A 12901-nucleotide genomic window follows, 5' to 3' on the forward strand; every position below is an offset into this window, starting at 1 on the left:
GCTCAATAATGAAGAAATCCGGCTTGTGCTCAGAGGTGGTGTGTGGATGGTGTGTGATCCCAAGTGGAAGCTTCTGTGACCCAACATCAGAAGGGGACGTGTCTGGTCAATGACGACGCAGACATGGGATCACTGAGGGGCACCCTGGTGTGCTAGCAGTAAACTGGGGCAGCGCAGAGAGCATGGCCTGCAGCCTAGATGTGATCTTCCACTGCTAGCCGGGTCAGGGCAGAGGAGAAGGCTGATGCATGCCATGCACCGTGCATTCTTTTGCTTTGGTACATTGTGGTTGCCAGCAGCTCCCTTCCAAGCTTTGATATCTTACTGATCATGGCAAAATGGGTTTTGGAAGTGTGAGTTCCCCATAGACTGCATGGACTGCTGTGGAAAACTGCTAGCAAAAACCTGAGTGATGCTGTCTGGACTTCTGAGCTGGGGCAGAGGCAAGGACAGGATGCTGCGTGTGAATAGCATCTTCCCAAAGGGGGGAATGCATCCTCTGGGTGGGAGGGGCTGTCACAACAGGTACTCAAGGGACATTAAGGCACCTCCAGGTGTGAACTCAACTGGCAGAAGCCAGTGCAGTGAGAAGAAGTGCATTAAACTGCCACGTGGTGTTCCAGTTCAGATACAGAAGTGCCTCAGGTCAGTGTGGCTCTTTATTTCTGCAAGAGCTTAGGGCAGTAAGTAAGAGGTAAAGTCTCCTACTTCAGCTCAGTGTTGAAGTCCAGCTAACTAACAGCACTCCCTCCTTTGGGTGTCACCTTGCTGGGATCCAAGCTTCACCCACCAGGCACCACAGCAGCCCTTGCTCCTGGCTTCTGCCCACTCTGCCCTAGATAAGCATGGCAGTGTCCTGGAACATTATGGGGTGGTGGTTCCTCCTTCAGAATACCTTGCAGATAAAGTGCTATTCCTTCAATGACTGCTCTTTGGCCAGAGTGCCTGGTGGTTTTCCCATTGTGCTTTTCGATGTGAGAAAGGTCCCTCGGTGACAGTGGTGCTTTAATAAGAGTAATTGGTAGCAAACATCAGCTTCTCTGCACGTTTGTGGTCCTGCGATCGGTGCTCCAGGATGACCTTGAGTTCTGCTGTATTAACAGCCTTTTAATCCAAAATGAGGATTTCCAACTTGATAAGGCAGTGGTTGGACTTGGAGAGCAGTAAAGAAAGCACTGGTGAATAAGTCCCACTGCAGAGCACCAGCAAATCCTCTGTCCATCCTGCTCCTGCATGTTGGTTCAGAGAGGAGAGGCAGCCACTGCATTTCCAGGATAGCAAACAAATTGATGGTCACTACTTAAGTTATAGAAACACTCTTATTCCCCCCACTGCATCTTAGCACAGAGCTTTCTGCTGCTACAGAAAATCACGTGATGAAACAAGTGAAAACAGCTTGGGAAAGTTTTCTTTTAAAAGTAGATGTGCTCTAAAAAAGTTGTGATTTTTATATGTATAAATATATATATATATATATATTATTTCTCTATCTATTGAAAATATCTCAAAGCAAGCTACCTGACAAAAGGAAAACAAAAGTACGGTATTGCTTTTCCTTGCTTTTCCTCCATCTATTGAATAAGGTTTTGTTGGGATAAAATTAAAGTGCTTATCTTTGAATTTGCTTCCTCTGGTTGAGTTGGCACAGTACATTGAACGAAGGAATGTTCCAAGTTCAGAGGTGGCATTGGGGAATCTAGTTAAAATGACATCAAAGGCAGCACAGCAGGGCTGAACATGTGTTTGAAGCCGGATAGATTAGAGGCCATTATCAGCCTTTCGCTACTGTGCTCTGAACAAAAGTCGCTCTTTCCTCTGGGACTGCTGCTGGGGAGAATTAAAAAAAAAAAAGGAAAGAAAGAAAAATTGCACCTTCTAATATAATGCTGCCCTTCCCTGAAGGTCTGTGCGGCTGTACTGGGCGAGCTGTGTTCCATGCCCTGAGTTGTGTGGCTGAAATGTTGTTTATTGATTCTGACCAGCAATGGCTCATGTCATGGCACAGCAAAGGCTCAGCTGGTATAACTCGACACTCCTTTTGTTCCCATCCGTTCTGGAAAAAACTGTGCCTCGCTGCAATGGAGCTGCTTAACCATTGCGACTCTCAGTTATTCCTCAAATGGAGGTTCATCATTAAAGAAAATGAAGCTTTCTAATGAAAGCTATCACCATCGCCCGTTGTTATAGCAACGCTCCAGAAAATTGCTCTTCTCGGTGCCGTGTCATTGACGGGGCGCAGCGGAGGTGATGCTCCAAGATGTGCTCTTCCTCCTCCTGCATTACCTGAGACCAGCAGCCAGGGCTGCAATTAGCCCAGCTCATTTTCTCTTTGGTCATTTGTCTTCCTACTCGAAAGCACTTGTCGTTAATCATAGGTTTTATTTTGTTTTAACGTGTTTAATTTTGAATGCTCTGTGGCATTGCAGGCGTTGAATAAGCAAAAGCTGTAAATTAAAAGAGGAGCATTCCAAATTGCCAAGCTCTAGGGTAGCATTTGGTCTTGCACTAGCTGATTTTTCTCAGCATAACCCCGCTTCATTAGGTTGCGAGCCATTTCCTTATCTCATAACTGAGCTCCACTTCAGATGCATTCCTCTCATCCCATGAAGGTTTCAATGGTGAAAACAAAAATGCGCTTCTTTTTTTTCCCTGAAGCCGTGCTTGGTCAGTGCTTTGCCACCAGTACTGCTTCACCCAACACCGGCAGCTGGGAGCCCTCTCAGCTCACACTGCTGGAAGCCAGCCCCAGCTGCTGGCCTTCATGGAGCAGGGCTCACTGCTACAAAGGTCAGTTTCCCCACGGAGCCCACAGCTCCTCCAGCAAGGGCACGGACCTGAGCAGAGCCTGCGTGCTGTGTCCAGGGCCCTCCTCCCTTCCTCCAACCTCCTTTATGGCCAAGACTAGGTTATTTCACCCAATAATCATAGAATCATTAAGGTGGAAAGGACCTCCAAGGTCCCCAGGTCCAACCCCACCGTGCCCACTGATCACATCCTCAGTGCCACATCCCCACAGTTCTGGAACACCTCCATGAACGGTGACTTCCCCACCTCCCTGGGCAGCAGTGCCACTGCATCACCTCTCTTTCTGAGAAGGAATGTTTCCTAATACCCAACCTGAACCTCACCAGCACAGCTTGAGGCCACCACCTCTCTCATAGAAAACAACCAACTATAAAGGTGCTAGGCTGCAGTCCAGGTCCTCCTTCCTGCCTTCTGCCCATGGCAGTGCTTGCAGGAGCCCTGCACTCATCCGGGAGTCCTGCCTTGCTCTGCTTCTTGCAAACACTGCCCGAGTCCCCAGCGCTATCCCTCATGTCCTCCTTCACCCGCCCTTTCTCAACCATAAGAAGTTTCCTACCTGCCATTCTGTGGCAGCAGGACTTTAGTGAATATTGCATGATGAAGACCGGCTCGTGAAAGGCACTAAAGCAGGGCATGTTGTTGCTTTGTTCTGGCAGAGATGGGATCCCACCGTACAGACTCCGGAAACAGCATCGCAGAGAGATGCAGGAAAGTGCCAAAGCAAATGGACGTGTGCCACTACCTCACATTCCTGTAAGTAGCTCTGTCTCCTGCAGAGGTAAATATGCAAAATATGTGAGATCTCTAGGTTGCATTGCTCTGCTTGCTCAAGTGCCAATTTAACCTTCCGTAGCACTGCACTCATTTGGGAATGGAAATCGTGGTGATGAAAAGAGTGTGGGAGGGGAAGGAAGGTTTGGTAGCCTTCTGCCAAACTCAGCATCGAGGGGTGCCCAAAACACAAAATTTTTCGTAGAGCTCTGTCTGCAGCCAGTTGTTTCTCCAGGACAAGAATGGAAGCACAGGCAGGCGGGGGTGGCTGCTTGCAAGGAGATGACATGCCTCTGGGGGAGCTGGGGATGTCTGGGAGGTAAAGGATGCTGCAGGGCACAAAGGCTGATGCAGTTCTCAGCCAAGGTCAGCTGGGGAGAAATGAAGCAAATCCCAGCAATAATTTTGCAATAGGCAGCAAAAGGGAGCCCTGATACGCTCTCGAGGTCTCTGCAAAGCCTGCCTGGCAGTGCAAGGTGGGGAAGCAAGGAAGATCCCCAGTTATTTCAGGTAAGCAACAGCTTTTGGAAGATGAGAGTAACAGTTAGGGCTCTGCAGCACCATCTGCAGCTCTGCTTATTATTTTCTTTCTGTGAGAAGTTACAGGTGACGTTTAATATTTAGCAGGGAATAAAGGTGTTTCTTTCCCCTTTGGACAGCTGGACTCCAGCATAAAACAAATAGGAGGGGAAAAAAAGAAAGCCCTCCATCTGCCTTTTCCAGAAGTGCCTTCAAACTTGACACAGCTGTTCTCATCCTGCTTGCTCAAAGCAGCGCCGCACAAGCAGAAAGACACCCTTGTTCTAATCTGATTAGAAAAAGGAAAAGAAAAAAAAAGAAAACACCACTCTTTGTTGTTTTTTTCATTCTCTTTAAAATTAGATTATTTTCCTTATATTTAAGAGGGTCTCCTGTGCTTTGATCAGCGGGCTGACAATAGAAGCTGGCTGTGGGCGCTCACCAGCCATCCTTGCTCAGCCACCTCTCCTTTCACTCAGTTGCTCTCGCAGTGTGGCCGCTCTTGAAAAGGCTGGCTGGGTGCCTCTTTCTTTCACTTGGTGCCGTTTTTACTGTAAGCATTGCTTTGTTAGAGTGGAAGTTTGAAAGCTCGGCCTTTATTTTTGTTGTTGTTGTTGTTGCTGTTACTGAACAGTGGGAACTACTGAGTGAATATTCCCTGACTTCAAAGCTTGTCAGCAGCTTTACCTTTTGGATAAAAATAATAGTGGCTTTCTGTTGATGTGTGCACTGGCAGTTCCTCAATGAACTGCAGGTTATAAGCTCGGAGTATGGAGCATTAAATATGTATAGTGAGCTGTGCTTTAATGAACTTCCATCTGCCAAACATTTCTTTTGCTAAAATGAATAAGTGTCATTCCAGCAGCAGTTCCTTGCAGGCTAATTAGTTTTACTTAGCATTAAATTTTATCGACCTTTTTGGGAACCAGTTAAAAGTGGAGGAGGGGGAAAACAAGGTTTAAATTGGCCACCTGCTGCTTATAAATTTATATATTATCCTACTTATCTACACAGTCTTCTAGAATTACATATTCCTTCTAAAGTACATACATACACTTCACAAGGATTTTTCTGTGAAACATTCGGTGTTCCCATTAGATTCTGTGCTGTAATTTTAAGTCCCAGGGAAAAAAGCATCTTGGTGCATATTTATATGGGAGCGGAGGACTGAGAAGTCAAGTTAGTTCTAGTCTTTCTGCAGGGAATAAAAGTTTAGTTCAGACACTCTGGCACCTCCCGCCAGCCAATTACTGACATGGAATTGGCATCGACTTCAGAGAGGCACTGCTCTGCCCTCGCTTATCAATCAGCCAAGAAAGGAGATGGTAATTAGACAATATGTTTTGACAACACCAGTGTGAAATGTTATGAAGTTAGTGTTTTAAAATACCTCTAACTGCAAGTTTATTGAATTAGACGTGGCCAATTAGCAGAGAGCCGTGCAAATGTTTCTTCAAATGTTGCTTTCTAAAGCCAGCGGTTAGGATATCGTGCAGCCCGTGGCTGAGCAGTCTCTGTGAGCTGCCTGGACCTGGAGCTTAGCAAGATTTTAAGCATGAAGCAGTGACTAGATGGCAGCCTTTGGGTGAAGGTCTTTATGGACTCACATCTAACCAGTATAGCGAGAATCCACACTGCAGAATTTGCTTGCAGAATGCATGTCATGTTTTCCTACTGATGGTAGGGAACCTCCAGAAAGTCATTTTAGAAGTCCGTCAGAGACCTTACTGTTCCCTTTCAAATGAATTATGGGGCTATTATGCAAAATTCTGAACGAACTTAATATTGCTTTTAATAGCAGCATACTGTTTAGGTCTAGAAGCTATAAACTGTTGTTCATAGGAGATTGCCTGCAGCCATGCGGCCTCCAAACAGAGAAGACATGTGTTAGTCATGTAGGATTCCTCCCTGCGCAGCTGGAGATCTTAGTGAGTGGATGGCTGTGTTCTTCATGTTCTGTACTTAAAAACACTCAAAGTTTGGAAACACTGTGTTTTCTGAAATGACTCTCTGCCCAGGAATGCAGTGGGTGAGGGTTTCTAGCAAGACCTTTGCTTTGTGCCTCTCCCAGGAACCTATTACATAGTGGGCGCATGTTGCTTTTCTTGTGGCTTTTCCTCCTTGCTCTTGGATTTGAGCAAAGTCTTGGAGCAGCAAGGAAGAAAAAGGCAGGCAAGGTGCCAGAGGAAGAGGGGTAAAAGCCCAGAGAACACAGAGTCTTTCCTGTGCTGTTGTACTGTATTTACCCTGGCTCTGGCATTCATCAGTTCCCAGGTCAGTGTGCTAGCTAGCCTTTTCTCCTGGGCAAAGTCAGAAGAATCCAACCTCAAGCATAAAGACTTGGGATCCCTTTTTTTGGTTTGTTTTCCTGCACAGGTAAACCAGTTTGTGATGTTCTTGCTCTAGATTGTTCATCTGGTGGGAGCTTTCCTGTCCTGCCCTACACTCAAGGAAGCTGCAGCACACTGCAGTATTCCCCTGCAAAGAGGGGAAAAGGGAAGAGCACCCAGAAGGTGCTTCGTGCCCAGAGGTAATGCTTGAGTAGCTGCTGAAATCCAGCTATTCATAAGCTCTGCCATAAATGTTTCTGGTAGGGACCTTTTGTCCTTTAAGAACGTATCGCAGTGCAGTACATTGAGCTGGGAAACACAGGGATTCAGAAGCTCCTGTTTTCTTGAGTTCTCTAGCCAGCCATCTCCATTTCATCTCCAAAACTGACTTTTGATTAAACACTGGCAATTTGAGCGTCATGGTGCCATCAAACCTGTGTAAGGAATTCAAGATTTACCAACTCTGAATTCTATGGCCCAGTCAGATCTGTCAGAAGTGGTTTAGCCCAACCCATGGATCCCTCGGGCTGATTAAAGAACTCTCCCCAGTGATGACACTGGAAAAATTATTTCATCTCAGTGCAATTGAATTTTATTCTTCCCAAGGGGAACCCAGTGAGATTCTTCCCTTTCAGCTTTTTCATATGTAAGTTACAGTAAAGCCAGTGCCTCTGTGATGAGGCTGAAGAGGTGGCAAAAACTCAACAGGGAGAAAAGAGTGAGGAAGGACAGAGTAATGACAAAGAGCACACAATTAGAGGTCCTGGCTTCTAACCTTGTAGACAAATGTGTGGTTCCTTGCCTGAGGTTCTGTTCAACTCCACTCTGTGAGGTATAGCTAGACAGAGCTGGTGTGCCAGAACAGGTGCACATTGCAGATGCCTTTGTGTTTAGGTGCACAACGTGGTCCTCAAACCGCAGTTTGAGAAGGTGAAATCCATCAGAAGCCAAGACCTGCCTCAACCTCACAGAGCAGAATCTGTGTAACTCCCACTCCATCAGCTCCAAGAAAAGATGGAGGAAATGAGACAGCAGGTGCTAACTGAGGCTCCTGGAGAACTTCTGTCTCTAGTGTGTTCTGCTGATTCTTCCCAAAGGTACTGGAGCTGCAGACAGTCGGTGTGTCAAGGATAAAGGACAGTGTTCTGATGATAGGTGCCCAAAGAAATCCTCCCTAACAGCTGTCACTAGGAAAGATTCCTTCATCCGAACAATTCAAGCTATTTCTTTCTTGCCAGCCCATCTGGCATTCAGCCTCCCAGCCATTGTTCTCTGTAACCTCCCCAGCTCAGCGTGGTTTGATTCTGGACAGACCTCATCTGAACTAGTGGCATTAAATAAAAGTAGATAGATAATTAAATAAAGCATTAGATAAAACAAAGTTATTTGAAAGGAACTGCTTCCTTTCTGGATTGTTGACCCAAAATGGCCAGAGATCTCATTCTGGTCCAGACTTGAGGGCTGTATCCTCCAAAAACAGCGGGTGTTGGAGCAGCCAGCTCTTGGAGAAAGCTGCACCCTTTACTTGGAACAAAGGCATTTGGAGCCCTTCTGATTTTAGAACAATAAAGAGCTTATTTATGGCTCCCTGGGCAGGGCTCTGTGTGCTTACGGGGAGACAGAGGCAGGTTCAAAGTCCTGAGGCTCCAGTGGGTCCTCCTGCAGGCACAGGCTCAGCCTGGCTGGGTTTTCATGGAGCAGAGTCCCCTTTCCCAAGTCAGGCCTGTTGCTTGATAAAAGTTTCAAACGCTTTGTTGTGGCAAGCCTTTTGAAGCAGATCAATGCAGTGTATACTTGCTGTCCAAGGAGACAGAGTCCTCAGTTGTGATCTGTATTGTTTCAGCACAGGGAATTTGCATTTATTTTTTCCCAATACTGTTAGTTTGGGGGGACGTCTGATTAGCTCATCGTTTGAGCTAGGAATAAAAGCAGAGCCATGGGAATGTTCAGAGCATCATACTGCCTGCTGGCTTTCTGCAGGTCACCATTATGGGTGCCTACTAGAACAACATTGGCACATGGTGTGCACTTCATAGTAAAGTGAGGTTTATTTCGGGTAAATTAAACTTGGATGGAGAGGGGCAAGGGCAGCTCCCTGGTGGGGACTGCATCCTTCACATCACCTAGGCTGACGTGGCACCTCCATGGGTTGTTGTGCTGAGTGAAAGCCTGCAGGACAAGGTAGTGTGTTTTGCAGATGCAGCAGTTTATCAAAGAGAAAGGAAAAAAAGTTCACTGTAAAGGTTCTTGGACACAATTATTTTCGTTCAGTCCCTTCCAGGCTTTGAGAGAATGTGGATAAATGTGCTGAAGCATGACACAAAATACCAAAGTGGTCCTTTCTCAAGCTGCCTAGATAAACCAGTGACCTTGAATGTCTTCAGATACTCATTATAATGGGTTGGAGCTGTGCTCCTTAAGCATTGCTGGGCCTGGATCTTATTTCACCAGGACTCAAACACTCAGGTTAGCAGAATTCAACCTATGCACCCAGTGCTGCAGCAGTCTGTGTGCTCGGGAGGGATTTTATTTTGGGATATTGCATTGCATCAAAGGCTATGAAAATCAAGGGAGATTCTTTCTGGTTCTGCTTTTCTGTGGAAGCTGCTGCTTCTGACACGCTTCTAACAGAGCAGGGCTTGGTGCTGCCATCTTACAGACAGCCACAGCGAAAGCTGCCGTGTCTGAGGTGGCAGGAGGGAATGAACAGTCACTGGTTGTGACTTGTCAGGTGAGAGAGAGGTTTCCTTCATGGGCTGCTGGTGTTACCACCATCTGAGATAGGCGGGCTGCATGGTTTTGGGCTCACCGTCTGATGGAAGCAGGCTCCCTTAGCCAGTGCTTCCTCAGATATTGAGGAATGGGGAAGCATCACTTGGGTCCTGACAGCTCCCCACTGAATAACAGGGAAGGGACTCTCCGTGTCTGGTCTTAGCACTGTGATTATGCACGATTCAGGCACATTTCCGTACTGCACAAAGTCCAGATGCTAGAACTTGAGCTTTTTGTCTCTCCAGAGGGAAACTGTGTCTTGTCCTTGCACTTGCTGATAGCAGTAAGCGTGGAAACAGATTTGGTGGCAGGGTTGACTGAGTTTTGATCTCGGTGAACAAAAAAATTAGTGCTTTAAATTGCAACTTGGAACCTGAGTGTCACAGAAGACACCTCCAGCTTCACAGTGCAGTAAGTGGGATCCTCATTGCCCTTACTTTTCTTCCCCTTGCTTTCCACTCAGCAGTTGGTGGAGAGGAACCAAGGATTTGCATGCTTTTGTTAATTCTGAAGCAGAGCGGTATTTTAGCCTCTTGCACTGGTCCTCATGCTGGCTCAGGGTAAATTTGGGTGGTCTCTAATCCTCTTTTAAGGACTCCAAGCTTGATATCTGTTTCTGGTGCTGCATTTGTTCTTTTGGTGTGAGTTTTCTTGTATCTCCATATTTCATTTTATCTCTGATCCTACAAAGTGTGTATTTCTCAGATGTTGGTGCTGAAGTATTCGATTGCAAGTTTTTATCATGTTGAATTTTCCATCTATTTTTCCTCCACATTATTGTTTTCTCCCTGCTGTCATTTCTTCTACTAGCAGAGTAGCAAAATAACGCATAAGGGATGAAAATGAAAAATGCAATGGCTGCCAGCTTGATACTTTGCTACACAGGGTCCTTATCCCAGAGCTCAGGAATTTAGGCACAAGGTAACTCAGCATAAGGAACTGAGAGTGCCCTTGAAGTTTATTCATTAGTTCACACAGGGCAGACAGAAAAGTGGTATCTGTGTGCTTGTGAGGTTGTTGATAAAGCAAGCAGTAGTCTTTGCCCAGCTCTGAAGAGATGAGATGGAATCATGCGTTCTTCTGGGTTCTGGTAAAAGAGGATGCTTTGCAGAACAGTGGCCTTCTGTGGCTGGGTAGGTTTTAGCAGAAGCTGTGCCTGGAAGATGAAGAAAAGTTGGATTTCTTGAAAGCAGCTGGATTTAAACTCCTTTCTGTTCCTGTGAGCTAGATTTGCAGAGACTAGCAGTCTTATGCTGGTCCACCTGCAGTAAGCTAAGTGTACACGCTGGAGTTCTCCTTTCTGTCTAAACGAAAACATCACCACAGTAAGCATGATTTTGACAGTTTTGTCTATTTGTCTTTTTCCCATCATTTGAGACCAGGATACTCATGTTGACCTTCTTTAATTTCGAGGATTACCATGTGCATATGTCCCTAAATGGAATCTTATACCAAAAGAGCTTGCTGCTTTTGGCTCTAGGACACCTTTGCCTATGTGAAGGGGTATATGGAGCTGGTACCAGACAGGGAGCTCATGAGCTTCCATCTGGTCTGTCCCAAGCCTCACCTCTATGTCTGCTAGCTTGTCTTCCCTGGGCCCACTAGGACAATTGGCATTTCCAGTTATTTGTGCCTCCACAATAAATGTGTGATTTTCTTGCACCTTTTGCTAACCCTGGTGTGTTTTCCCTCCAGCGTACATATCGAATGCCAAAGGATATCCATGTTGAACCAGAAAAGTTTGCTGCAGAACTGATCAATCGTTTGGAAGAAGTACAGAAGGAACGTGAAGCAGAGGAGAAATTGGAGGAGCGCCTTAAACGTGTTCGAGCGGTCAGTAATCTCCTTGCCTCTTGTACCAACCCGGGGACATTTGCTTACTGCACAGCACAGGAATTTTTCAGCTGCCATGAAAGCAACCTGGGTGAGCACATTTGTTACTGCGTGGGGCTGCTGCAGGCTCTCCATCACCGCAGGAGCTTCATGGAGCTGTGTGCCATGTGCAGGGCTCTGTGAGATCCTCCCTGCTGTCAGACACCAGGTGTGGCACAGCAGTGCCCACTTCTGTCATGTTAGGGACTGTGGGTGCTCTCCGTTGTCTTTGGCACCCTCACTGTCCTGTCCATCGCAGACTTTGTAAACCATCCCTTTCATTTGAGGATGACAGCTACATAACAAGGATTCACCTTGAGCTTTGAGGTTTTGTGTTATTTCCCTTTCTTAGGACAAACAAGTGGCAGATTTTGTTACACTTGCAGTTGTTTATGTGTGCCTTTAGTCTTAGTTTCTACCAACTGTGAAAGCCTGCTGTCCATCAGTACCTAGCAAGCACATCCCTGCATCAGGTGTAGCATCCAAAGATCCTCTCGGGCAGAGAAATGCAGGGACTCCACAAGGGTGGCTGAGGAAGCCCAGCCTGTGGCGCTGTGTGCTGGAAGCCCTGGTGTTGATGGGCACTTTAAAGCCTGAGTATTTGGTAGATGAACCAAAAGCTTTTAGTTCCTCAACAAGCTCCACAAGGAAGAGAATAAGGTGGTCCAGCTGTGAAACACCCTGTTCAGCAGTATTGACACCTTATCTTTTCTTCTGATGTACTGCATCTCACAGGTAAGTGCTTATCTTGTGCTGGAGACACAGGAGGCTCTTCAGAGGGCATCATAGTGTTACTGAGCATCACAAATGTCATATGACTATGGGAAGAAGTTATGGGTCTCCACAGTGAATAGCTGCTGTAGCCCTGAGGCGAAGACTGTATGCTGTGCAACCTGCAGCTCTCCCTTAAAGCAGAGGTGTTCCTGTCTATCTCAGCTAGCTCTGTGCTTTTAGAAAAGCTGAGTGTCTGTGCCTCCAGGGTGGACCCTTCAAGCTCATTATTTTTAAATAGTCATCAATATTTTTGAAGTTATCTAGTATCTCTTTAAACAGAAAAGGCACTATAGGGCTGTAGTATTGATTTAAATCACATATGTATTTCCACTGTATGAAGTGAGGATGCAGAGTAACCTCTGAGCAGCATTTCAGAGCCAAGCATTGTCCATCAAACTCACTGCACTACTGTGTTCAGCATCCAGCTAGAAAAAGGCCAGCAAGCTGCTATTTTGTCATTAGATTCCTGCTCTTCAGGAATTGGTCTGTCTTCTTCTCCATATCTATTGCCTTCTAGACAAAGCCAATGCAACCAGCAGCATTTCCTATTCATAGTCCTCCTCCTCCTGCTCCCATGGCTATACTGCTGCCCCCAGCAGTGCCCAGCTACATTAGCCCTACCACCCTGAAGAAGCTGCCAGTAGCAATACCATAAAATCAGCAAATACCTGTGCCAGAAAATAAATTTAAGTCTGTCTAAACATATTTTTGTGTGACTTAATCTACTTTTAAGCCGCAGCTTCCCACTATTGCTGTGTATTAAACCTCTTTGCTGCCTACAGAGTATATTTCATTGACTGGCTGGCATTTAGCATTAGCCATTCAGGAAAAGCTCAGAGTAAGCAACTGTAGCTTTTTTAGGTCAGTACTTCAGGTGCAAGAGCTGCTGGAATCAGCAAGAGGAGAGCTTGGATCCTCATAGATCACAGGGTTGGTTTTTTTGTGACCTGAACACTAGGGCTACAGGGTGACCTCTTACTGGTTCTGCATGGCTCATTGCACACTAGCACAGGGAAAACCGTACAGCATTACTCACACTGGGCAGTTATCAGCTTAGC

The 12901-nt window shown here is 46.2% G+C and overlaps 1 protein-coding gene across 1 annotated transcript in view; it reads left to right on the top strand.

Moving 5' to 3' along the window:
- The window catches only part of AXIN1 (axin 1), a 68200-nt gene that overhangs the window by 39921 nt on the left and 15378 nt on the right, over nt 1-12901 (top strand). Inside the window, exons 3-4 of the mRNA XM_003210749.4 lie at nt 3462-3558; nt 10893-11030. Of these exons, the coding sequence (XP_003210797.1) occupies nt 3462-3558; nt 10893-11030 (235 nt within the window). The remainder of the gene's footprint in view (nt 1-3461; nt 3559-10892; nt 11031-12901) is intronic.

Source organism: Meleagris gallopavo, chromosome 16 (genome assembly GCF_000146605.3).
Source record: "Meleagris gallopavo isolate NT-WF06-2002-E0010 breed Aviagen turkey brand Nicholas breeding stock chromosome 16, Turkey_5.1, whole genome shotgun sequence".
NCBI lineage: Eukaryota > Metazoa > Chordata > Aves > Galliformes > Phasianidae > Meleagris > Meleagris gallopavo.